Here is a 25,295-nt window from a genome sequence, read left to right on the forward strand (position 1 = left end):
CCACTGAAGCATTTTCACTTAAGTCGACCAAAAAAGCAAGCTGGTTGACACAGAGAGTTGTTAACAGAAGAAGAAGGTAAACTCAAACTTAAAAGTATGATGAGCTGAAAGACTATTTACAAAGTTGGTTACACCATAGGCAATTAAATGAAATTTTTAAGGAAGACAATAAAAAGGTGTTTAGTTATACAATCTCCAGATTTCAAAAAGAAATAGAAGAGAATGTTAAATTGTTTTTAAAAAGCATATAGTATTTCATTAGAGTGGGAAACCAAAGATGAAGAGGTTAAATCAGTTATGATTAAATAGGCTCAGGATATGGGACACAACATCCAATTTGAAAGTTGGGAAAAATTATGGAAAGTTGATATAAAATTCATAGATTGCATACTATTAAGAGAGAATTACATGAAAATGATGTATAGATGGTATATCACACCAGTGAAAATGGCAGAGATGTTTAGGAAAGAAAATAACAGAAGTTGGAGATGTAAGGAAAAGGAAGGAACATTTTATCATATGTGGTGGGAAGGCAAATGCATTAAAAAATATAGGGAAATGATATACAATGAATTGAAAAAAAGGTTTAAAATGAATTTTGTCAAACACCCTGAAACCTTTTCGTTAGGTATCTCAAATCAAGAGCTACCAAAAGAAAAATGGACATTATTTATGTATGCTACAACAGTGGCAAGAATCTTGATTGCACAATATTGGAAGACGGAAGAAATACCATCAAAGGAACAATGCCAAGAAAAGCTGATGAACTATGCAGACTTGACTAAGCTAACAGACAAACTATGAGAGAAGGACAAAAAGGACTTCAAAGGAGTCTGGGAACCATTTACAGTTTATCTGCAGAAACAACAGAATGGACTGGATTCACTGGCAGGATCTGAATAAACTTTCACAACTTCATTTGAGTAACAGATATTTTAGAGAAATGATAAGGGATTTTATTTTTGTGTAGGAAAAGCAGGATACAATAAATAAAACTAAATAAAATAAAATAAAACCAGAGGGGGAGTTGAGGGAAGTCCAGAGGAGGGGAGGGAGAATAATTGTACATAACATGATGAATGAGATTTGTATCATTAATTGTTATAAAATTTTATATAGCTAGATAGATAGATGATAGATAGATAGATGATAGATAGATAGATAGATAGATAGATGATAGATAGATAGATGATAGATAGAGACAGATAGTCTGAGGGCTTATCCACACCTCCATTTGCTCTGCCTCTTTTCTCTGGAGAAACAGTAACTTTAGCGCAGAATCAGAACAAATGGTGGTGGTTGGATTGTGGTTACTGCTGCTGCTGCATTGAACTCAGAAAAAAAAACCTGAAGATGTGCACACACTTCTATTACGATCTGCGCAATCCCAAAGCTTGAATGCGATTTCGCCAACTGAAATTACTGTAGTCCACTGTTCGTAGGGGCCAACCTAACAGTCCTCTCTACCCAACCATGGATCTATTAATGTGCGTACCTGAAACCAAATATCTTTACCCAAGAGAGGTTTCTTGATGGATTTCTTCAAGTACCTGGCAAATATCATTCCCACACTGCCTGTGGTCATCCAAGCAATCAACATGAGGGCTCCTTAGAACAGAAGCAAAGAAAACACATGGAGCCAAAGGAAAAATAAATTATCAGTGGCCTGAGAAGGAGCAGCTCCAGGGAATTTGCTTCAGCCGCTCCCTGCCAGAAAATTACAAGGTCTTCATTAAGCATTCAAGAGTGTTTGGGGGGGGGGTTCCCTCCTCCATCCCAATCTCTTATCCTTTTGTGTTCTATCTTTTAGATTTTAAGCATGAAGGCAGGGGCCATCTTGTTATGAGATTGTTGTGAGTCACTCTGAGAGCTCTTTTCCATTGAAGAGGCGTTGTAAGTACCGCAGATAAAGTAAAGTATGTTCTGTCACACAAACACATTGGCATGCCCATCATTCTTCTACGCCAAAGGAACGCAAGAAAAATAGAACGTATATTTACTAATCAAAATAAATATATGTTTGGCAAAACTCTAGGAGCTATTCTGGAAGATGTACCATTTCTCTAGTAAACTGACATGTACTTTATTTTGTTTTTACAGGCGACGTAGGGTACTGCACCACCCATGTTTATAAGGTAAAGCAGCTCTCAAATTACTCAGCAAGCAGCTTGATCCTTAGTAGGAAATGGAAAGAAGAAGGTGTCTCAGCTAAAGAAGATTGGCAAGTTAAATTAATGGAATATGCTGAAATGGCAAGATTGACATTGAAATTAAGAGGAAGAGACGACAACGAGTTTAAAGAAGACTGGAAGGACTTTGTTGCATATATACAGAAGCAATGTACACAGGTTACCGTATTTTTTGCTCTATAAGACTCACTTTTTCCCTCCTAAAAAGTAAGGGGAAATGTGTGTGCATCTTATGGAGCGAATGCAAGCTGCACAGCTATCCCAGAAGCCAGAACAGCAAGAGGGATTGCTGCTTTCACTGCGCAGCGATCCCTCTTGCTGTTCTGGCTTCTGAGATTCAGAATATTTTTTTTTCTTGTTTTCCTCCTCCAAAAACTAGGTGCACCTTATGGTCTGGTGCGTCTTATAGAGCAAAAAATACGGTAATACATTAGCAGGATTCTAGAAACATTTGTAAGGAAATATGAATGGACAATAAGTAATTTTAATGTTTTTTTAAAATTAAAATGGACATGCAGGATGATGATAAATCGGGTCCTCCCTTAAAGAGGGAACGTGTTGCGGTGAGACCTGGCAACCAAACCCTGTGTTGTGGGTGGGTTTAATTGAATAGCCACAACACCCAATTGGTAGGTCCCTTGATGCTGGTTTTAATCAGGCCAATGGGACGCAAGCTAAACAGATCAAGGGACCTATATATACCTATGCATGTGACCCAGAGCTTCCTCTTTCAGTGCGTGTATCAGAACACCCGCCCACCTCTCCCTATATTTAGGGTTGTGCGCTTGACCTTGCTAAGCTGTCGTGTGTCGTCTGTCATTGGGACAGGGATACGGCATGAATTTTCCTCACTTGGCTGATTGGGTAGTGCCATTTGGGTTTCGCCTGCAATGTAGCAAATCATCACAACTTGTAAGGCTGCGGATAGGCTCTGGTTCAGGTGATAGGGATGGGAGAACGCTCTCGCCATCCCTATGTGAAGGGTATTCCATTAAAGGAATCCAGGGACTCGATGGTTTGGTCAACCCCTGAGAGGGGGTTGTGCCCGTGCCTGAGTCCAGGGGGACATTTGGGTGGCGGAGTTAGCCCGATCCTGGCTTTCCGCTCATCCGGGTGTTCACCCTTGGCTGACCTATGCTGGAACCCTGGGTCAGCGCTATCTGCATGGCAGGGAGCTAGTCGAACCAGAGCCTATGCAACCAATCACTTTCTGTAATGAATAAAATTGTGGCCTAAAGTCTGCCAAAAACCAAAACCAAAATTTGAGTCATGTGTGAATTTATTTAGGCAGGAGGTTTCTGGGTCTGAACACGCAATGGGTGGCGCTGTGGGTTAAACCACTAAGCCTCTTGGGCTTGCCAATCAGAAGGTTGGCGGTTCAAATCCCCGCGACGGGGTGAGCTCCCGTTGCTCAGTCCCAGCTCCTGCCAACCTAGCAGTTCGAAGGCACATCAAAGTGCAAGTAGATAAATAGGTACCGCTCCGGCGGGAAGGTAAACGGCGTTTCCGTGCACTGCTCTGGTTCGCCAGAAGCGGCTTAGTCATGTTGGCCACATGACCCGGAATCTGTACGCCAGCTCCCTTGGCCAGTAAAGCGAGATGAGTGCCGCAGCCCCAGAGTCGGTCACGACTGGACCTAATGGTCAGGGGTCCCTTTACCTTTATCAGAACTTGAGAGGAGGGACAAACAAAGACACAAGGCAACTAATCCATCCCCACTAAACTAGGCTCACTTAAACATGTACAGAATCTATCCACAAGACCAAGACCCACCAGGAGCATCTCTCACAGGAGGTACTGCAAGAGGTGGAATGGAAAGAAGAGACTTTGGGACTCCACTCTCAAAACAGTTACTTACCATGAGCTTTGATGATCAAGGGTCTAGAACTGGTGCCACCTACTGCTGCAAAGCTTGAAATGTTCACCTTCTGATCAGTAATAAAGGGTGTCCTGGGATGCTTCCGTATCGTCCCTCCAAGTGTTTTTGGTTTTTAAAAAAGAAGAAGAAGAAGAAGAAGAAGAAGAAGAAGAAGAAGAAGAAGAAGAAGAAGAACTAGTTATCAAAGGGCCTCTTGCTATAAAATGAATTCCTGCTTGAACATAGCTATCGACAGTATTTAAAAATCAACAGGTCTCTGTAGTCAACAGGTCTGAAGTATGTAAGAAGGTTCTGTACAGACAATGTTAAGGAAGATGACTGGGTCTTCCTTTTAAAAATTTTTTATTCAAAATTAAAACAAAACATATTATCCAGAAACATATAATCCTTATTTCCCCCCCCCCATTTTTCCTCCCTCCCACACAAAACCCCCCCACCCCCACCCCCCCAGCTTCCCTCAGTTCCAATCTTTGATTTCTCTAAGAATGCTGTTTTCTGCATGTTACACAGTTGTATAGATCCTCAAACTATTTAGCTGATTATCATCAATAAAAAAGTTTGTGAATGTTTATGATGACTGGGTCTTCCAAACTTAACACTTTATCATAGTAAGGTAGTTAATACCGATAATGCAAAACAAGAATAAAATATTCAGGAGAGGAACTGCGTATGGGCACCTCAGCCCCAGGCTACAGGTGCTAATATTTGCTTCACTAAGCTATGGACTATTTCCAAAAAATATCCAAAGTTACACTTAGGGCAAGTGTGGAGTATGGTTCTGGCACCACCACACTCTCTGACGTTTCCATTTCCACAACTCAAACTGTTTATACTTTTCAGAGCTGGTAGCCTAGAAATTTTGGTCCAAGCATGATCAGCTTTGTAAGAGAAGCACCGTGCACGAACTACGTAGGTACTGACTTGTATGTTAACCAAAACTGTGTTTAAATCTTCAGTTATGAGAAGGCAAGGTTATTTATGACTCAGAACGAATCATAAATTGTTCTTGTTTTTAAGCTAGACTTTGTGCTTTTAAAACCCCGACTTTGCTTGCATCTGATGAACCCGACTGTTAAGTTGTGGGTGAACATATCAGACAACACAGCGATTCTTCAAACAGCTCTTGTTTATTCACAGGCCAGAACAGAACTGAACTGAAGGGTTCAGCCAGCCTGCTTATATAGAGCTCCACTAGAACGCAACAGTAACCACTTTCTGTAACTATACAATCACTGAACGTCACTTTCAATCCCTTATTTGCATATGTGGACCTGAGTGAAAACTATCTACAGTATCCCCCTGCTGGCCCAGGGTGAGAACTTCAGTACATAACACCGACCATCTCCTTAACCAGGGGCGGCCCTTCAATGAGGCAAGGTGAAGCCATCTGCTTCGGGTGGCAGATCTGTGCCCCTCCCCAACCGTGGCACCACTGCCAGCTCCACCACAGTGCTGCTGCCCCCCTCTCACCTGCTGCCCCCTAGTTGCCGACGCTGTGTCAGGGTGCCATTGCAGTGGTGAGGTTGGCGATGGAAGCACACATGTGACAGCAGGGGCTGGGCAGGAGCTCGGATCAGCAACAGGGCATTGCTGGGGCGTTTTGCCTTCAGCAGCAAAATGGCTCGGGCCAGCCCTGTCCTTAACAAGGCACTGGTTGTTCAGTTTCAAGCCTAGGACCCTCGTACCTACGGGATCGCCTCTCCCAGTATGCCTCATGGAGGACCTTAAGGTCCATAAATATCAACACCCTAGAGGTCCCAGGCCGTAAGGAAGTTAGATTAGCTTCAACCAGAGCCAGGGCTTTTTCAACACTGGCTCCGGCCTGGTGGAACGCTCTGTCTCATGAGACCAGGACCCTGCAGGATCTGATTTCTTTCCGCAGGGCCTGTAAGACAGAGTTGTTCTGCCTGGCCTTTGGCTTGGAGTCAATTTGATTCGCTCCCCCTCCTTCTTTTTTCCTTTCTCCTCCTGTGATGGGGCTGCATTTTAATGTTTTTAATGTTTTAATGTTGTATTTTAATCTTGTTTTTAAGTTGTATTCATTCAACTCATTTTTATTATTGGTTGTTAGCCGCCCTGAGCCCGGCCTTGGCTGGGAAGGGCGGGGTATAAATAAAAATTATTATTATTATTATTATTAAGCCTTACTTCAGATTCACATTCCACATATGGTTTTGCATCCTATCCTCAAGTCAGCAGTCCATGGCCACTGTGCATGCTTACCCTAACGGGTTGTTTGCAGAGGAATCCCCACCCTTTGGGCTTTTTTCTGTTCTTCCACAAAACTTAGCATTCCACCCAAGCTTGCTGGTAAGTCCTGTTTCCTTCTTCTTCTTTGCATAGGTAGTTTTTTTTTGGGGGGGGGTATATGAGCAACAACACTCCTAGTCTGAGGATTAGGCAAGAATCTAAGATCTCTTTGCATCTTATAACATGTTTTGGTTGAATACCATTAGCATTCTAAGTATCTGCAGACGATATTGGAGCGATAAAAGCCTTCCAGCTATTACAAGTAAAGGCATTTGCTACAATTAGGCTCTTTAAGCCTTGAGCTCCAGAATTCTTTATGCAGTTGCTCTTGTAAACACTGTCCCCATTTCCAGTTTCTATGTGGAACTCACCATCAGCGTGCGATGGCCCAAAAGCCAGAAATACGTAGTACAAACTGTCAGTGCTTCTTGGCTGGGTTGATATGGGGTTTCTCGAGATGAAAGAACACCTGATAATTCCCTCGCTGAAGGATGTTGTCAGAACGTCCACATTACCCTAAACACACACACACACAGCAAAGTTATCTGTCACAGTCATTTTGACCATTATATATAAACTTATAGAAATAGACACAATCGTAATTAATAAACTGATAATAATCAAATCAAATAATGTGATGTTATTATAATATCTCTGCCTTTTCACCTAATTGTGGAGATACAATCCACAATTGTGTGTATCTGCCTTCTTCCTATAATAAAGAGCTAAAAAGGGATGAGTTTATACAAATCCTGAAGACTCATCATTATTGCACCTCAACCCCCCTGAAAAGAAAACCTCTATTCTTTCCCATTTTTTGAAAAACCCACCACTACAACCCAGGAAGATAAGGCACTATTCCCTTGTGCTTTTCCAGTTTGACTAGTTTCACTAGCATTTCCAGCATCTGACAAAAGGATCGAACTCTGGGTGTTTCCGGCATAGGCTTCAAGCTTACTGACTTCCCTGAAAGGGATGGTCATCATCTAATCTTTGCCCTATTAAGCAGAGATCAAATCATTTCAGCCAATGGGCCTTCTGAATGCAAATCCCACTGCCTGCGGCCAGTGTTCCCAGTCTGGCATTATGATGAATTTGTATTGTTTTATTGACTGTGGATTTTTTTTTATGTACACCACATAAAAACATGAATTACCGTATTTTTCGCTCCATAAGACGCACTTTTTCCATCCTAAAAAGTAAGGGGAAATGTGTGTGCATCTTATGGAGCGAATGCAGACGGGAGGCTCTGCTCAGCACTCCCTCTAAAGAGCCGCGTGGAGCATGTGTGCGGCTCTTGGGGGCTTTTCCCCGAGGAGGGAGAAGGGCAGCCCGTCAGCTGGCTTTTCCGCGAGGTGGGGGAGGGGACCGATGGGCTGCCCTCAGTCCCTTCCCTCACCTCCTGCAAAAGCCCCCAAGAGCCGCGCTCTTGGAGGCTTTTCCCCGAGGAGGGAGAAGGGCAAGCTCTGCTCAGCACTCCCTTTAAAGAGTATTTTTTTCTTGCATTCCCCCTTCTAAAAACTTGGTGCATCTTATGGTCAGGTGCGTCTTATGGGGTGAAAAATTTGGTGAGTAAGTGGTGTAGAAATGCCTTAAATAAATAAATACAACTTTTAAGGAGGAGAGCTGTCGTCCAATAAGAAATCACGGGGTACAGGTTTCCCACACTCCTGATAGTTTCACACATCATACTTTTAAAAAACGAAGGTAGCAGAAGTCATTTCCAGTACCAGAGGCCTTGGGCTAGGACGACTACGTCCAGTTGAGAAGGCGTGTTGAACCTCTATGCGATCCGTTCCATTCTTACCACAGATATAAACATCATCATCTCCCTGGGAAAAGATACACAACAGTCTCCTATTATGAGTGCACGCTGTATTTGTTTATTCTAATGTTACTAGCCCACGGGAAATCTGCCAGTTTAGCTAAGGGTACCTTAAGTCCAGGTGTACCAGGTTTGAGTATGGGATGCATATTGCAGAAGAAAAGAAGAAGTCTTGACGACAATGAATGGAGGTGGGGAAGGGAAAGGCAGGTATGTGGTCTGGTACCCTGGAAAGCCACTGCCATTCAGCATAGAGAAAACTAAGCAAGATGGACCAAATGGTATGATGGTATTTGGCATCTTACTATGTTCCTACATTCATGCTTGCTCTTGGGTCCATAAATGCTCTATGCTTTCATAACCACAGGGACTGCTTGTTAAGTTGGTGGTGAACATATCGGACGACACAGTGATTCTTCAAACAGCTCTTGTTTATTCATAGGCCAGAACAGAACTGAATTGAAGGGTTCAGCCAGCCTGCTTATATAGAGCTCCACTGCAATGCAACTGTAACACTTTCTGTAACTATCCAATCACTGAATGTCACTTTCAATCCCTTATTTGTATATGTGGACCTGAGTGAAAACTATCTACAGTGTCCCCCTGCTGGCCCAGGGTGAGAACTTCAGTACATAACACTGCTGACTTTCAGCGACATATAACACAATACAAATAGTTTTTCTTACTTGTTTTATTTTTTAAGGGTTGCTTAATGTTTAGGGTTTTTTTAAAAAAGAATAGCGCTTTCAATTTTTGCAAGAACTAAAATCTTGCCGATTTGTATGCAGAATCAATGCAATGTGAACACCTGTGAAATTCTGTTGAAAACGACACAATTTTAACTTGTGCCTCTCTTATTACCTTTAGCTCAACAATACTTTTGTCATGTTTGCTGCACCTAGGGCTACATTTTTTAAAAAAAATGTGACATGGCTGCAAGCTTTATACATTAAAGTAATATAGTTAGACCCTAAGCATCTTTTTTTAAAAAAAAGTAAAAATCATTCAGTATCTCACCATTATCGTGTCATCAGAAAAGGCAATAGCTACATATCCATCTGAAAGTCCACTCATTTCGAATTGGAAAGCATCGCTCCCTAATGCCGCGGATGACATGAAGTAACAGTTTGGGTTGCTTGGGCTACAGCCTGCAGGGTTACTGAAACAAAACTTGTATTTGCCACACCCTTCCTCTGTGGAGATCTGCAAGGAAGAGTAGATCCCATCAACCATCAGCAATAAACATGGCTGTTAGTTATTTCCCTAAAATATTAATTCCACCTCTAAGATAAGACTATGTTCGCCTGTTTAAAAGTACATGGTAAATAAATGGAATCCTGTTTGCGTGTCTGTTCAGGGGTACAGGTAAGTCCCAGGTAAGTCGATAGATTCATTGCAACCGTAATGAACACACTACACACAGAGACACACACCTGGAGTGCATAAATGCTGCCAGGCCTTCTTGCATTTGTTTTTAGCATGCTTTCGATACGTAATCCTTGTGTCATTTCCACTGGAGGGATTTCTCGGAGTTTGCCAAACTTACAGCACCCTTTACAGCACAATTCCATACATTACCTGGAAGCAAGACGGATTTCGGACACAACAACTGTCCTCTCCAAAAGAAACATATTCAGGTTACTTCTGACATGGAAGAAATGGGCTTGGATGAAGCGGGAAACAAGTCGCGTTAAAACAAAATGCAAAGATCAAACACTTACTGTTGTGGAGGAGAAGGTCTGTGAAAGAAAAGAACATTGGTTACATAAAAAATGGTTAAGGAAAATGAATTTACTTCTCAGCTTTTCCGTCAAAAATCCTGGGATTGAGGAGGAGATTGTGAGCTACCTATATTGTTTTAATTGTTGTAACCTGCCCTGCCAGGAAATAAATGTCAGGGGAGTGTGTATGGTGTTAAGTTGGTGGTGAACATATCAGACGACGCAGCGATTCTTCAAACAGCTCTTGTTTATTCACAGGCCAGAACAGAACTGAACTGAAGGGTTCAGCCAGTCTGCTTACATAGAGCTCCACTGCAATGCAACTGTAACACTTTCTGTAACTATCCAATCACTGAACGTCACTTTTAATCCCTTATTTGCATATGTGGACCTGAGTGAAAACTATCTACAGTGTCCCCCTGCTGGCCCAGGGTGAGAACTTCAGTACATAACATAGGGCACTTGTTACTCTATATGTCTGCATCGTATGTATGCATTGCTGGTATTTGGCCTTCAGAGATGTGGGTTACAGTCAATGTAGTTTTCAGGCCAAAAAAAGGTTGGTCTCCTTTGTGCTTATGAGTGTGGTCCCCCCCCCCCCAGTTTTCAGCAATAGAATGTTTAAACTATTGACATGACCTGGTAGTCCTTACACCAAAAAATAAAGTTCTCTAAGAATAGTTTAAATTAAATGCACAGTATTATTATTACATGCTTGTAAAACAAGGTGACCAGTAAACCAAATTAAAACTTACTGGAACAAGTGGTGAACTGGAAGACACGAGAACTTGACTTTGAACTTGAGTCCAGAATACCGAAAAATTATAGACCGCTGTTGCTCTGAAAATGGTGGAATACACAGAATGTGAATAATTTTAGGAAGCATTGACCAGGTACAGCCAACCAATTCTTCCAGATTGCACTATTCCATTTTTCAAATATAAAATTTGATTGATTATATAGCCTGGAATTTGTGGATTTAACAGCTTTGGTCTACATTGTTAATACCAGCCCACCCACCCTTTACCCAGGGTAAGTTATAACAACTTAAAACTCAGAATCAAAAACAGTTAAAACAGATTAAAGTCATGGGAATTATGCATGCTGCTTATTGTTTTCACTGCAGCAGTTCCCAGTGCCAAAGAGCCAAGCCACAGTGAAATTTAGAAAAATGCTTGGCCCTTCTGCAGCAGAGACACGGATTCTTGTAGCCAATCCCAGCAGGATGTAGGCTTCCTAGTCTAGTATACATGTACAACCATAAAGTAATTTAAGACTTTGGGGGAAATTAAGGCATTAAGAAGTGCTGCTCCCTTATACAGAGAAAACAAGCCTGTACCTGAACTCAACATGCCCTACACCAGGAGCAGCAATCCAAATTGCTGTTACGTTTTGCTTCTTTGCCTTGTTTGTGTGACTCAGGGAAGAATTCTACAGTGGGGGGGAAAGAGAAAGAAAACCTGAGGCAGAAGGAAATCAGGCACATTTCAGATGCTAAAAGCAACTCAGAACAGTGGGCCCATGGAGTCTCTTGGTAAGCTGGGTGATTACAGAGAACCACTCCCACCAAGAACAACTTTCATTGCATACCCTTCAACTGTCCCAATTTGAGCGGGACACCCTAGGCTTCTGATTGGATCCCGGAATGTCCTGTTTTTTGGTTTAGCTTTCTGGTGTGAGTCAGCCGAGCACCGGACCAAAAGATGCTTGTTTCTTTTATCTCGATCTCGGGTGCGAGTCATCAGAGATAAATTTATTTTTTTAAAGGAGTGTCCCGATTTTGATTAGCAGGATGTTGGACAAACAAGAACCATGCTGGCCTTGTAAACAAAATAATACTGGTATTGGGGTGATGGGGAAGTGGAGCAGTCTGGCCAATGATCTGATTAGTCACGCTGGGGGAGATGGGAAAGTGTCTCCCACTCCTCTAGGAACACAATTTTACACCCCTACCAGTGGTGCAAAGATGGGGATCTTGTGGCCCAGATATTGTTGGGCTACAACACCCACCACTCCAACCACTGGCCATGTGCTGGCTGAGGCTGATGAGAAATGAAGTTCAGCAGCGCTCAGAGAGCCAGAGGCCCCTTATCCCTTATAGACAACAAAGATACACTCTTCTTCTTCCCATGGGCTTGCTCTCCTGTGGAACTGGAAGGGGAACTGGGCTGAGGACTACAGTCATACCTCGGGTTGAAGTAGCTTCAGGATAAGTATTTTTGGGTTGTGCCTGCAGCGACCTGGAAGTAACGGAGTGCGTTAATTCCGGGTTTCGCCGCTCGCGCATGCGCAGACGGTCAAAATGATGTCACACGCATGCGCAGAAGTGGCGAGTTGTGACCCGCGCACGCGCAGACATGGGTTGCGTTTGCTTCTGGATGCGAACGGGACTCCGGAACGGATCCCGTTCCAGACTGCGCACCTGAAGGACCAGATGCGCAGCCTGGGAGTCATTTTGGACTCACAGCTGTCCATGGAGGCGTTGGTCCATTCTGTATCCAGGGCAGCTGTCTACCAGCTCCACCTGGTACGCAGGCTGAGACCCTACCTGCCCACGGACTGTCTCACCAGAGTGGTGCATGCTCAAGTTATCTCCCGCTTGGACTACTGCAATGCGCTCTATGTGGGGCTACCTTTGAAGGTGACCCAGAAACTACAACTAATCCAGAATGCGGCAGCTAGACAGGTAACAGGTGACCAAGACCACATAACACTGGTCTTGAAAGACCTACATTGGCTCCAAGCACAATTCAAAGTGTTGGTGTTGACCTTTAAAGCCCTAAAAGGCCTCGGCCCAGTATACCTGAAGGAGCGTCTCCACCCCCATCTTTCTGCCCAGACGCTGAGGTCCAGCGCTGAGGGCCTTCTGGCAGTTCCCTCACTGCGAGAAGCAAAGCTACAGGGAACCAGGCAGAGGGCCTTCTTGGTAGTGGCTCCCGCCCTGTGGAACGCCCTCCCATCAGATGTCAAAGAGATAGACAACTACCTGACATTCAGAAGACATCTTAAGGCAGCCCTGTTAGGGAAGTTTTTAATGTTGGATGCTTATCATGTTTTTAATATTCTATTGGGAGCCGCCCAGAGTGGCTGGGGAAACCCAGCCAGATGGGCGGGGTACAAATAATAAATTATTATTATATTATTATTATTATCCAGAGGTACCACTGTAGAGCATTTTGAGCCCAGGAAAGAGCATTGGTGGTTGGGTGGGGGGGAGAAGAGAAAATATCTATCTCTTTCTGCCAACTGAGGCCCATTGCTGTGATTGCAGCCCGACTCCTTCCTTCCTTCCAACCAACCACATGCATCGTGGCGAGGGTCAAAAAGAACCATGAAAATAGTTCTGTGCACCCAAGACACCTGCAGAGCTGCTGTTTGCCCAGCAGCATTCCCCTCTCCACACCTTTTCACAGCCAACTGCATTTGAAAACAAAATATACCTTTAAAACATGTGTGGGGAATCTTTTTTGACCTTCTAGAAGCCCCATGCCAGTCGTGAGCAGAGCAGGAGATAAAGGTGGGCAGAGCGATGAATGTCTACCATTGTAGAGTAGGCTAGGCTCTGCATTCACGCCTCTCTGTCCAGACAAGCCAGAGGCCTTATCAGATTTCAAGGACACATTTCAGCCAGACAGAAATACTCAAGGAGGGGGTAGCCTGAGGAGAGTCCTGAGAGCCAGATAAAGAGGCCTTGGGAGGCCTAAAGTTTCCCATCACTGTTTTAAAAGAATATGTGGTAGGATATAGCGTGGGATTAGCTCTTCAGACAAAAAAACAGACTATCCCCCGATCATATTCAAGGCCATAGGATAGTTCCCTCAGTGTATATGAGTCTCTGCTATGCAACCAAAGCTTGTTTTTGCATCGCAAAAGCTACTAACAAAAGAATTACCCAAGCCACACAAGTTACACATACCTGAATGTCATTGCACGCAAGGCCTTGCGAGTTAGGGTCTAGGATTCGAAAATGTCCCACAGCAACATCACCTCCAACCGCTCGGGCCTGGAGTAAAAATCCCTCAAAACTGGAATTGCCGCTTGCCGTAAGAGATACTGAGTAGGAAGGATGTTGTAAAAAGTATCAGTTTAAATGTTTTGCCACAACAAATATTAAGGGCAAAAAACAACAACAAATGAACGTTGCATTTATTACTATCATCACTAATCACCAGGGTGTGTCACACAGATCTGATTTTAATTTGTGCACTTTTGTCTGCACCCGAGTGCTTTGAATTCAAATCTGTCTTGATGTTTCCTGTCCAGTAGGGGCTGCTTGATGAAATGTATTTGTGTTCTGTGTTGTTCTCCCCTGCCTTTAATGACCTTTCCTCAAGCCCCCAAAATTCCAGACTAGGGATCTGTACTCACTCAACTCTATCTATCTATCTATATCTATCATCTATCTATCATCTATCTATCATCTATCTATCTATCTATCTATCTATCCAGTGCATTTTTCTGGAGGAATGCAGGGGTTTGCATACCCCTAAACATTTTGTGAATCTTTGTACTTTAGTCCATTTACTGTATTTTCCCCAATTTGAACTGTAAAATGGTGATTTTCTTCAGTCAAAATGAGAGTACACCTAAACGTTTTTTAAAGAAAAAAATGACTATCTATCTATCTATCTATCTATTCATCCATCCATCCATCCAAGACCATATAACATCAGTCCTGAAACACCTACTTTGGCTCCCAGTATGTTTCCAAGCACAATTCAAAGTGTTGGTGCTGACCTTTAAAGTCCTAAATGGCCAAGGCCCAGTATACCTGAAAGAGTGTCTACACCCCCATCGTTCTGCCCGGACACTGAGGTCCAGCACCAAGGGCCTTCTGGTGGTTCCCTCACTGCAAGAAGTGAGGTTACAGGGAACCAGACAGAGGGCCTTCTCGGTAGTGGCAGCCGCCCTGTGGAACGCTCTCCCATCAGATGTCAAAGAGAAGAACAACTATCAGATTTTTAGAAGACATCTGAAGGCAGCCCTGTTTAGGGAAGTTTTTAATGTTGGATGTTTATCGTGGCTGGGGAAATAATAATAATAATAATCTCCACCACCACTACTACTATTATCTCTCCCTCCCATGGAATATCGCAGTAACAAACTTTTGCCAAAATTTTGAACACATTTGAAAGTGGGCAAAATGGTCTCTTTAAAAAACCACACCTTATTTTTATCTACCACAAAACAGCACCCAGCCCCACCAGGTAAAAAGCCTACTAAGAACTGCCTCTGTAGGCTGGGCATGCAGAGATATGAGTACCTCTGATCTCCAGAGGTGTGGCTCAGAGAAAAACAAACTGTACATTTCACAGACAAACACACATGGCAAAGTATTTTTTTAAATGGCTGGATCAGGTCTATTGTGATTCAGCTTAGCTTTATTCGTAGATGGATAACCAAGTGTCTTAGGGAAAAGAGCCAAGTTCAAAGCAGCCGGAGGGATACAAGATACCGATCCTTTCCCTTGCTGGAAGGGAATAAGTATGTTTGGTTTTGGTTTTTCACCCATTTGCTTTCTAAACTCCTATGCTAAAGGGGAAAGATAATAAGCTACAAAAACACGTCTACTTTCTTTATAGCAAACTGTAATGTGATTGAAATGGGAAACTCTTTAAATTGGACAAAGAATCCTTTTGTCTCTCCAGCGACGACTAATCCACGTGATCTTGTTGGCCAAAGATGACACACTTATTGCAGCTCTGAGCAATGATGCAAAAGGATCTAGCATGGCATTCAGGGCTCCCCGCCCCGCCCCCTGCTCCAACAATCATTCCCAACAGACTGAGATTGTCAAAAAAGGAGAATCTAATGTGAAGGGCTACAGGAAAAAGTGGGGCAGAGGGCAGGGAGGCATGGCATCAATGCATATACATGCACACCCACAGAGCAATTTGGATCCTGTTCATTTCACATTTGGGCTTAAACCAGGGATAGAGAACTTGCTGCCCTCCATATATTGCTAGACTTCAATTCCCATCAGCCCCAGCCAGCATGGCCAATGGTCAGGAATGACGGTGACAGCTATTTATGGAGTGCAACAGCTTGCCCATTCTTGGCTTAGAGATAAAAAGTTATTTAACAAAGGTTTGATGTTAAGCAGAGACATTGGGGGCGGGGGCACGGAGAGTGGGAAGGAAGCACTTCCTAGAGTGGACCTTTGACATCACATTGCAGTCAACAAATGGTTCTGAATTCACCTATAATTTCATCTCCTGGGGCAAATGACGTTTTGGAGGTGGAGATGGCATATGGCGGTGCAGAGTTCTGTGCAATGTGTCCGTGAGCAGGAACCATAGAGCTACAAGCCGCACTGATTTTTCCATTTGAGTAGCCGAGGACTCCTGAAGAAAGCGCTCCCCATAAAAGAAAGAAGCTAGCCAACTTTTCCATCTGTGAAGGAAGCAAAACATTTGAACATTTAAGTGAGGATAACAGACGACTGCACAAGCAGGCTTAAAGGCAAATGGGGGAAGGAAATCTCAATATCCTCTGTTACGGGGGTGGAGAACCTGCAAGCATGGTCAATGGCCAGCGATGATGGGATTTGTAGTCCAGCCGCACCTTGAAGGCCACAGGCTCCCCAGCCCTGCTCAATTGCTTAGACTTTTGCAATAAAATTAAGCTTAAAGGAAACACACTTTCAGATGATAAGCCACAGAATAAGACATTACCTCAGACAGCATCCATGAAGATGCAAACAGCAAATGTCTATGTATAATGATTCAGTCAAAGTTAGGCATTTTTACTCTGTTATAAACTGCTCTGGCATTTTTAAATTAGATGGAGGCATAGATACGTTTTAATAAATAAAATCAAAATGTTAGTGTACTAAAATTATATTGTTGTTTCCAGTGGGGGAGTTAGGCATGTACTTAAACCTCTGCCCCTAATATTTTAAAAGTTTTTAAAGTGCTTAGCTTTGGATGACTCAAGATGACTTGCAGTTTTCTCAAACACCCAGGGAAATTCAGGCAGGTGAAGTTAAGTAATAGTAACAATAATTTATTGTTTGTACCACGCCCATCTGGCTGGGTTTCCCCAGCCACTCTGGGCGGCTTCCAACAAAGATTAAAAATACATTACAATGTCACACATTAAAAACTTCCCTAAACAGGGCTGCCTTCAGATGTCTTCTAAATGTCAGGTACAGTGGTACCTCGGGTTACATACGCTTCAGGTTACAGACTCCGCTAACCCAGAAATAATACCTCAGGTTAAGAACTTTGCTTCAGGATGAGAACAGAAATCGCGCGGCAGCAGCAGGAGGCCCCATTAGCTAAAGTGGTGCTTCAGATTAAGAACAGTTTCAGGTTAAGTACGGACCTCCGGAACAAATTAAGTATGTAACCAGAGGTACCACTGTAGTTGTTTATCTCTTTGACATCCAATGGGAAGGCGTTCCACAGGGCAGGTGCCACTACCGAGAAGGCCCTCTGCCTGGTTCCCTGTAGCTTAGCTTCTTGCAGTGAGGGAACCACCAGAAGGTCCTCAGCGCTGGACCTCAGTGTCCGGGCAGAATGATGGGGGTGGAGACACTCCTTCAGGTATACTGGGCCGAGGTCAACACTTTAAATTGTGCTCGGAAACGTACTGGGAGCCAATGTTGGTCTTCCAGGACCGGTGTTATATGGTCTCGGCGGCCGCCACCAGTCACCAGTCAAGAGACCAGGGGCGCAATAATGCTACTTATGTGGTGTTCCACTGATACCAGAGACAAGGTGAATTACAGCAGCAGCAGCAGCAACAGCTGTAAACCAGAGCAGTTGTTTAGCAAGCTGGAACAAGCACCTGCATTCATAGAGCAGCAAACTTACAAGCCTCTGGGTGCAAGAATCAATACACAGTGAGCCCCAAAAGCCAAACCTTCCACCATGCCAATGAATTATTTTGGCTATTGTGCTGACATGCACTGGGTGGGGCTGAACAGGCAACGAGGTGGCAACAATACACTATGCACTAACTGATTTGCTTACTCCAACAACAAAGTTGTTGTACCTGGGAGAACGTCCTATGCATTGTCATTAGGACCACCAGGGTCAGTCCTGCTATGAGAGTGATGAAGCTGCCTCAGGTGGCAGATGCAGGGGTTGGCAGGAGCCCCCAATTCATTTCCCTGAGTCTTGGAAGCAGACACTGCTCCTTGCGTGGGGAGACATCAGCAGCTGGGTCACCAAAGCAGAGCAGGGTGAGGTGGCCAGGAGGTTGTTTTATTTCACAACATTTATATACTACTTGATGGCAATAAAACAATAAAACTAAGAGTGAGAAACAGTGAAAATCAAGCATTTAAAACTAAAAATAATTCAAAACCGCATTAAGCTAGAATTAAATAAAACACGATGGCTTCTACATGTCAGAATAGCCTTGCTTGAACAAAAATGGTTTTAGAAAGTGCCAAAGGGAGATACAGTGAAGGCGCACATGGTTGAGGTCAATGGGCAGGGAGTTTCAGGGTTTACACTAAAGGAGGAGTATAATATGGCAGCTGCAACAGGGCCAGTTCTGCACTGTGCGATGGGTGTCCTCATGTAATTTGTTTTGGGGGTTCCCCACCCCCCAGCATTCATAGGATGCCATTGTCCGCAAAACGTCAGTCCGTATTTCCCTACTCCACCCCCGTTCAATCTGGATTTATTACTTTTTCCAGGAAAAAAATCTAAATTTCTTAAAAGCTTGTTGCCAGCTACCCCTTTGGAAAAATGTAAATGACACTTGACTGTGTTAGCTCTGCTGTCTGGAAGCCTGCATAGTCTCTGGGGACAGTGGTGCCCCGCAAGACGAATGCCTCACAAGACGAAAAACCCGCTAGACGAAAGGGTTTTCCGTTTTTGAGCTGCTTCGCAAGACGAATTTCCCTATGGGCTTGCTTCGCAAGACGAAAACGTCTTGCGAGTCTTGCGATTTTTTTTGCTCCCCCCCCCCTTTTTCTAAGCCGCTAAGCCGCTAATAGCCTTTTAGCCGCTAAGCCGCTAAGCCTTTAATAGCCGCTAAGCCATTAAACCGCTAATAGCGCTAATCCGCTAAGCCGCTAATAGGGTTGCTTCGCAAGACGAAAAAACCGCTAGACGAAGAGACCCGCGGAACGGATTATTTTCGTCTTGCGAGGCACCACTGTACTCCTCACCAGGCCTGCCATGGATGTTAGCAAATTTCCACATTACACAGAATTCCAGGAGTGGTGCAAAGGTGGTGATGTCGGGGCTCGCATAGGTGCACCAGTAGATGTGCAAGATTGGCTCCATCAGCATATCATCACCGCCCAGCCCCATCCCACAGCTCACATGCAGCTCTTAAGTACGTGTGGGCGGTTCTCTTCTTAAACTTATCAGCTTTCAATTCATTCAGCATTTTTCATTGTTTCTGAGATTAAGACTTCAGGAATAGAGCCAAACCACTAAAGTCTCCCGGCTGCACGTATCTCACGTAACCCATCCAGCCTTATAAAATAAATAGCCATTTTTCTTCCAATTAAAAATGAACTTTGTCACAGGGTTCTGTTGCCTATTGATTTCTGACACATGAAAGTGAAACTTCAGACAAATATGAGAGCAAATTAAGGACCTGGAGGTTAGAGTGGGGTGGGACAAGGAGAGAAATAGGGGAAATAATAATAATTTTAAAGTTTGGCATTTTTAAACTAAGGATGACTATTCACAACTATCCATAGTATCCTGGTCTGTCCTGCTCAATACTGTCAACACTGACCATCAGAGGCCAGGGGTAGGCAGCCAGGAGGAGCAGGGCAAAGTCACTTGCTTGGCTTCCCAATGTGGAGATTGCTGCTGCCAGTCAAGGAAATGGCGAGGTCAGTGTGGTGCAGGCACAACGGCGGAGTCAATGTGCAATTCCCTGTGTCCACACCGCACTGACCTCCCCACCTCTCTGCTCTCTCTTACCAGCAGTGATTTCTGTGCTGGGAAGCTGGGTGAGGAGCTCTGCTCTGCTACGCTGGTAGCTACTGACAAAAACTCTCCAGGGTTTCAGGCAGGGGTCAGTCTCTCTCTCTCTCTGCCCTACCAGGACATGCCAGGGATCGATCCTGGGACCTTCCACATGCCAAATGTTAGCTCTACTGCTAAACCTCAGTTCTTCCCTTCGCAGATGACTCACCACAGAGCTTTTAGATCATTGATGTCCCTCTCAGATCAGATATCTCTCCACAGAGGCAGTTCAGAGATACCTACAAGATGCTGGGCGCTATGTCTCTCAGTGATTTCCACAGACGAGTCAGTTCTGGTTTAAGATCTACTATGACCAAATACCTTCTCATTTAAACCACCCCTTATGAAACTGCTGGCCCTTGTTAAGTGTTAGTAATACCTGAGGCACTCAGCTGTAAGTCGATGCATTATAAAGGCAGATATCCATCACCTACCTTTCACCTATTCCTAAGAAGTATCTCTCTGCCTAACACTTCAAGATTTAAACTTTAAGTGATACCAAAGTGCTCCTTTAACAAAGCCTAGTGTGATTTGCTTACTGTTCTTCCACCCTCAGTAGGGGCACTTAAAGCTGCCCTTCGTTCTTGGAGAAAGGTAGAGGCACAAATGTAAGATACACAAAGTGATAAAATAAGTAGCTGCTACCCTATACGTGTCTACTCTGAAGTAGACCACAATGAAGTCCCAAGTAAGTACAGCAGGCGTAGCCAACACTGTGCTCTGCAGTTTTTGTTGGACTGCAATTCTCATTCCAGTGCTACCTCGGATTACATACGCTTCAGGTTACAGACGCTTCAGGTTACAGACTCTGCTAACCCAGAAATAGTACCTCGGGTTAAGAACTTTGCTTCAGGATGAGAACACAAATCGTGCTCCGGCGGTGTGGCGGCAGCGGGAGGCCCCATTAGCTAAAGTGGTGCTTCAGGTTAAGAACAGTTTCAGGTTAAGAACGCACCTTCAGAACGAATTAAGTACTTAACCCGAGGTACCACTGTATTCCTGACCATTGGTCATGCTTGCTGGGACTGATGGAAGCTGTAGTCCCACAGCACCTCAAGGGCTAAGTGCCTGGTGTATAGGATTGCAACCTTAGTTACTTTGAGTGCTGGTAGCATCCATTTATTCCCCCTGAAAGAGTGCTGTTTTCTTTAATGCTTGGTGCTAGGCAAATACAATAGAACACACAAAACTGACCTGTAATGAAATTAGCAAAATTAGGACTGGAGAACTGGGAGGTGAGCAGCGTAATATAGATGTGTCTGCACTGGAGGTTGTAAAGTGTTCTGGATTCACCTTTAAGAATATAAAAAGAGCCTATGCACTCTCCCAAGTTGTGATTCTCTGTACTTGGCATCCACCTTCAACAGTGGAGGCATAACAAAGTCATTGTGGCTAGTAGCCACCAATAGCCTTATCCTTTTAATGCCATCCAACTCAGTGCCTATCACTACCATTTCCCGTGGAAGCAAATTCTAGACTTTGCATTGCATAAACCACTGCTTCCTTTCATCAGCCTGGTACAATTTCCTCCACCTTGGAAGAAATGCAACACTAAAATAGGAGAAGCGTGCTTTGTATGAGTGGGCAGGCACAGACCTAGCACACTTGCCAGGATCGAAGCAGCGAGCCACTGTGCTCTTGTGTTTTCCATTCTGTACAATGGGCAAACTGAAAAAGTGAGAGGTTATTTCCCCAGAATGACATTTCCCATGCCTTTTGCACAAGTAAAGCCACAGGCCCCAGCTCAGCCTCGTTCCCACAGCATTTTTCAAACACATGAGCTCAAAGGAGCAAAGCTAACAAATTCCGCATGCCAGCAATCTATAGGTATATAGTGAAGAGGCCAGTAAAACTGCATCCAGGGGTGCAACACATACCTCTCATTCTCTGTCTCGCTCCCCACTTCCTACATCCCATTAACTGCACAGCTAAGAGTTGCGAGGCAGGCAGCCCATTCAACAGGTGCAGTTTTCATCAACCCAAAATGCACTGACCAGAAAAGCTTCACCTAATGAACATCAGGAATATAGGAAACTACCGTATGTTCTCCTCCTATAAAGATCACTGGATCACTGGTGCATTAGTGGGCGGTAGGTATAAAAAGGTTGACTACACCTGGCCTACACTGCAGCAGCTGTCCAGAATTTCAGACCAGAGTCCATGGGCGTAGCCAGAATTTTTATTTTGGGGGGGCAGGCCTTTTGTTAGGGGAGCAGACCTTTTTTTTGGGGGGGGAGAACCTCAGTTAGCTATTATTGATTTACGGGGGGGGGGCAGCTGCCCCTCTCTACCCGCCCCCTTTGGCTACGTCCATGCCAGAGTCTGTGTCTCAGCCCAACCTGGACTGAACCTGGGATCCAGTTACAGAAAGGTAGCCGTGTTGGTCTGCCATAGTCAAAACAAAAAAAATTTTTCCTTCCAGTAGTACCTTAAAGACCAACTAAGTTAGTTCTTGGTATGAGCTTTCGTGTGCATGCACGTATCTGAATCTGAAGTGTGTATCTGAAGAAGTGTGCATGCACACGAAAGCTCATACCAAGAACTAACTTAGTTGGTCTTTAAGGTGCTACTGGAAGGAAAAAAAAATTTTGTTTTGAACCTGGGATGTTCTGCATGCAAAGCTTTCCAACATTTCAGTCTCTAGCCCTACCTGGCTATGTCAAGGAATGAACCCGGGACCTCCTCCTACGTGAAAGATGCAGCCGAGCAATGCCTCTTCCTCGAAATCAGCTTCTTGAAGGCACAGGAGCCTTTCAAGACGGAAAGCGTGGCAAACTTAGGCGCATTCCGAATACTCCTGCTGCGACCACTCCTCCTCGCCTTCGCTTCACCTTTCTTTGCAGCGCAGCCTTGGGATCCTGCGCACGAGCCGCCTGACTGACTGCTGGATGCAAAGTGGAGCCTTTGCGCGCGCCCCTCCCTGGCTTTAAGACCGCGCCCGGTCCCTCTGCTGGCCAAGGTGGGCCACTGCCTTTCCCGCCGAGCTTTGTTTATTGCTGTGACCCGGCAACACGCGCTTATCAATGAGGTGCGCGGGGCGGGGGTGCCTTTATCTTCACGGCCACGTGGGAAACTTTAATTAGACATAAAGGGTTGGATCCGGACGTCAGTTGAACTTGGGTCCCCTTGAGTTCAGTGGGTCAAGTTAGTCGCGAAGAAAAAGGGAAGGAATTGAGATGTTGCTAGACCCACATTGAATGGTCCCGGAGACATCAAGTCGCATCTAGGCTAAGGGTGCAATCCTAACCCCCACATCGTGTGTGTGTGTGTGTGTTGTTGTTGTTGTTGTTTATTGAATGTATAAACTGCCCTATATGCAGGGGTCTCAGGGCGGTTCACAGAGTAAAATCAAGATATAAAACCACAAAATATATACTAAAAATAAAAACAACAACCCAATAGCCCCCCCCCAAAACCCACATTTTAAAAGGGCATAGGATGTAAACAGATCAACCAAAAAGGTAAAGGGTAAAGGGACCCCTGACCATTTGGTCCAGTCGTGACCGGTTCTGGGGTTGCGGCGCTCATCTTGCTTTATTGGCCGAGGGAGCCAGCGTACAGCTTCTGGGTCATGTGGCCAGCATGACTAAGCCGCTTCTGGCAAACCAGAGCAGAGCACGGAAACGCCGTTTACCTTCCCGCTGGAGCGGTACCTATTTATCTACTTGCACTTTGATGTGCTTTCGAACTGCTAGGTTGGCAGGAGCTGGGACTGAACAACGGGAGCTCACCCCGTTGCGGGGATTCAAACCGCCAACCTTCTGATCAGCAAGTCCTAGGCTCTGTGGTTTAACCCACAGTGCCACCCGCGTCCCAGATCAACCAAAGGCCTGGTTAAAAAGGAACATTTTTGCCTGGCGCCTAAAGGTGTATAATGAAGGCGCCAGGCGGACTTCCCTGGGGAGAGCATTCCACAGATGGGGAGCCACTGCAGAGAAGGCCCGTTCTCATGTTACCACTCTCCACACCTCTCGAGGAGGAGGCGGCACATGAAGAAAGGCCTCAGAAGATGATCTCAGGGTCCAGGTAGGTTCATATGGAAAGAGATGGTCCTTGAGGTGTCTCAGCATGGTTTCTCCGTACGCCAATGCCCACCAAAGAATGCTACCAGTTGGGGAGGGGGCTTCACCACGGTGAAGGAAGGTCCCAATGCCACAGCAGTTCCCCCTTTAGTGGTAGCTAGTGGGGAGCCTCAAAGCAGAGATTTTCTGTGCAGGGCACTTCCACTGCTATTCCCAATGAAGTTCACTGTTACCTTGTCCAAGTTATGAAAAATATAAACGAGGGGGGGAAACGTTTGTCTTAGGCTTGTGTTGTACACGCTCCACCGATATGTGAATGGCAAATAGTTCCACAAAGACTTTTGTGGTTCGTGCAAATTGCTCCTACCCTTTTAATATGCTTGTTTCGTCCCACTGCTGTGGGGCTGGGAAATATTCCATTCCTTTTCTCCTCTCTATCCAACCCTCAGGCTTCCTTGCCCGACCCAACGTGAGGTAATATAGCCTTCCGTATGCCTACTTCCAAGATCAGGATGTTTGTCTAAATCCTACTAGAATGGGCATGGGCAAGGGGGGGGGGATTGCTCCCTGCCCCGGAACCATAGCCCCAGGTTCACAGCTTTCATTTCTTTTGAAAAAGTAAGTTTTCAGCATCTGCAGAATTCAAGGTGAGGCACGATGTACAGGCACTACAAGTCTCATTTTTGTTTTGTTTTGTTTAAGAAGCTAGCCCCCTTTGCAGTGTTTCACTTTGCTCCTCACCCTCCCACCAAAAATTCCTGTGGACACTCATGAATGCAGTACAAATAGCCCACAATTACACTCAGCTGTGCGTTTGGAAGCTCCTCTCGGTCCTTCTAAATGTGGGATGAGATTTCTTTCTGCAGTTTAAAGGATGGGGCTTTAAAGGACACACATGCATTTTGGATAACGTCACATGAACATGAAGTAAAAACCTAGCACTGGAAACGCAATGAGTGCATAGTAAAATAGGACTGCAAACACAGTCTCTGAGAACACATGCTCCGAGGTGAGCATTCTCAATTGTTCTCTGGTGTGGGAGATGTCTGTTCGGGAGGCGCAGAATCAGCTGCATGGTTATTGTTAAGTTGTGGGTGAACATATCAGACGATACAGCGATTCTTCAGACAGCTCTTGTTTATTCACAGGCCAGAACAGAACAGGGCTGAAGGGTTCAGCCAACCTGCTTATATAGAGCTCAACTACATGGCAACAGTAACAACTTTCTGTAACTATCCAATCACTGAACGTCACTTTCAATTACTTATTTGCATATGCGGACCTGAGTGAAAACTATCTACAGTATCCCCCTGCTGGCCCAGGGTGAGAACTTGAGTACATAACAGTTATTTGCTCAGCTAGTTTGCTTCTCCCATGATAGCTCCCTGAAGAGGTTCAATACAAGCATGGATGGCCACCACAGCTCCTGTGAGCAACACAGATGCTTTCCCATGTGCCCAAACAA

At 44.7% G+C, this 25,295-nt stretch overlaps 1 protein-coding gene across 2 annotated transcripts in view; it reads right to left on the reverse strand.

Moving 5' to 3' along the window:
* LOC128415446 (putative ferric-chelate reductase 1) overlaps nucleotides 1–22,705 on the reverse strand; it is a 31,627-nt gene extending 8,922 nt beyond the window's left edge. For both annotated transcript variants that reach the window (XR_008330958.1, XM_053391654.1), the window contains exons 1-11: nucleotides 22,459–22,705; nucleotides 16,065–16,257; nucleotides 13,781–13,917; nucleotides 11,204–11,295; nucleotides 10,620–10,704; nucleotides 9,865–9,882; nucleotides 9,161–9,346; nucleotides 8,049–8,150; nucleotides 6,690–6,834; nucleotides 4,048–4,161; nucleotides 1,496–1,608 (exon numbers count right to left, since the gene is read on the reverse strand). Coding sequence is in view for 1 of the 2 variants with exons in the window: in XM_053391654.1 (XP_053247629.1) it covers nucleotides 1,496–1,608; nucleotides 4,048–4,161; nucleotides 6,690–6,834; nucleotides 8,049–8,150; nucleotides 9,161–9,346; nucleotides 9,865–9,882; nucleotides 10,620–10,704; nucleotides 11,204–11,295; nucleotides 13,781–13,917; nucleotides 16,065–16,257 (1,185 nt within the window). In the remaining variant the exon portion in view is untranslated. The remainder of the gene's footprint in view (nucleotides 1–1,495; nucleotides 1,609–4,047; nucleotides 4,162–6,689; nucleotides 6,835–8,048; nucleotides 8,151–9,160; nucleotides 9,347–9,864; nucleotides 9,883–10,619; nucleotides 10,705–11,203; nucleotides 11,296–13,780; nucleotides 13,918–16,064; nucleotides 16,258–22,458) is intronic.
* Nucleotides 22,706–25,295: the final 2,590 nt, after the last annotated feature.

The sequence above is a fragment of the Podarcis raffonei genome, chromosome 6 (assembly GCF_027172205.1).
Source record: "Podarcis raffonei isolate rPodRaf1 chromosome 6, rPodRaf1.pri, whole genome shotgun sequence".
NCBI lineage: Eukaryota > Metazoa > Chordata > Lepidosauria > Squamata > Lacertidae > Podarcis > Podarcis raffonei.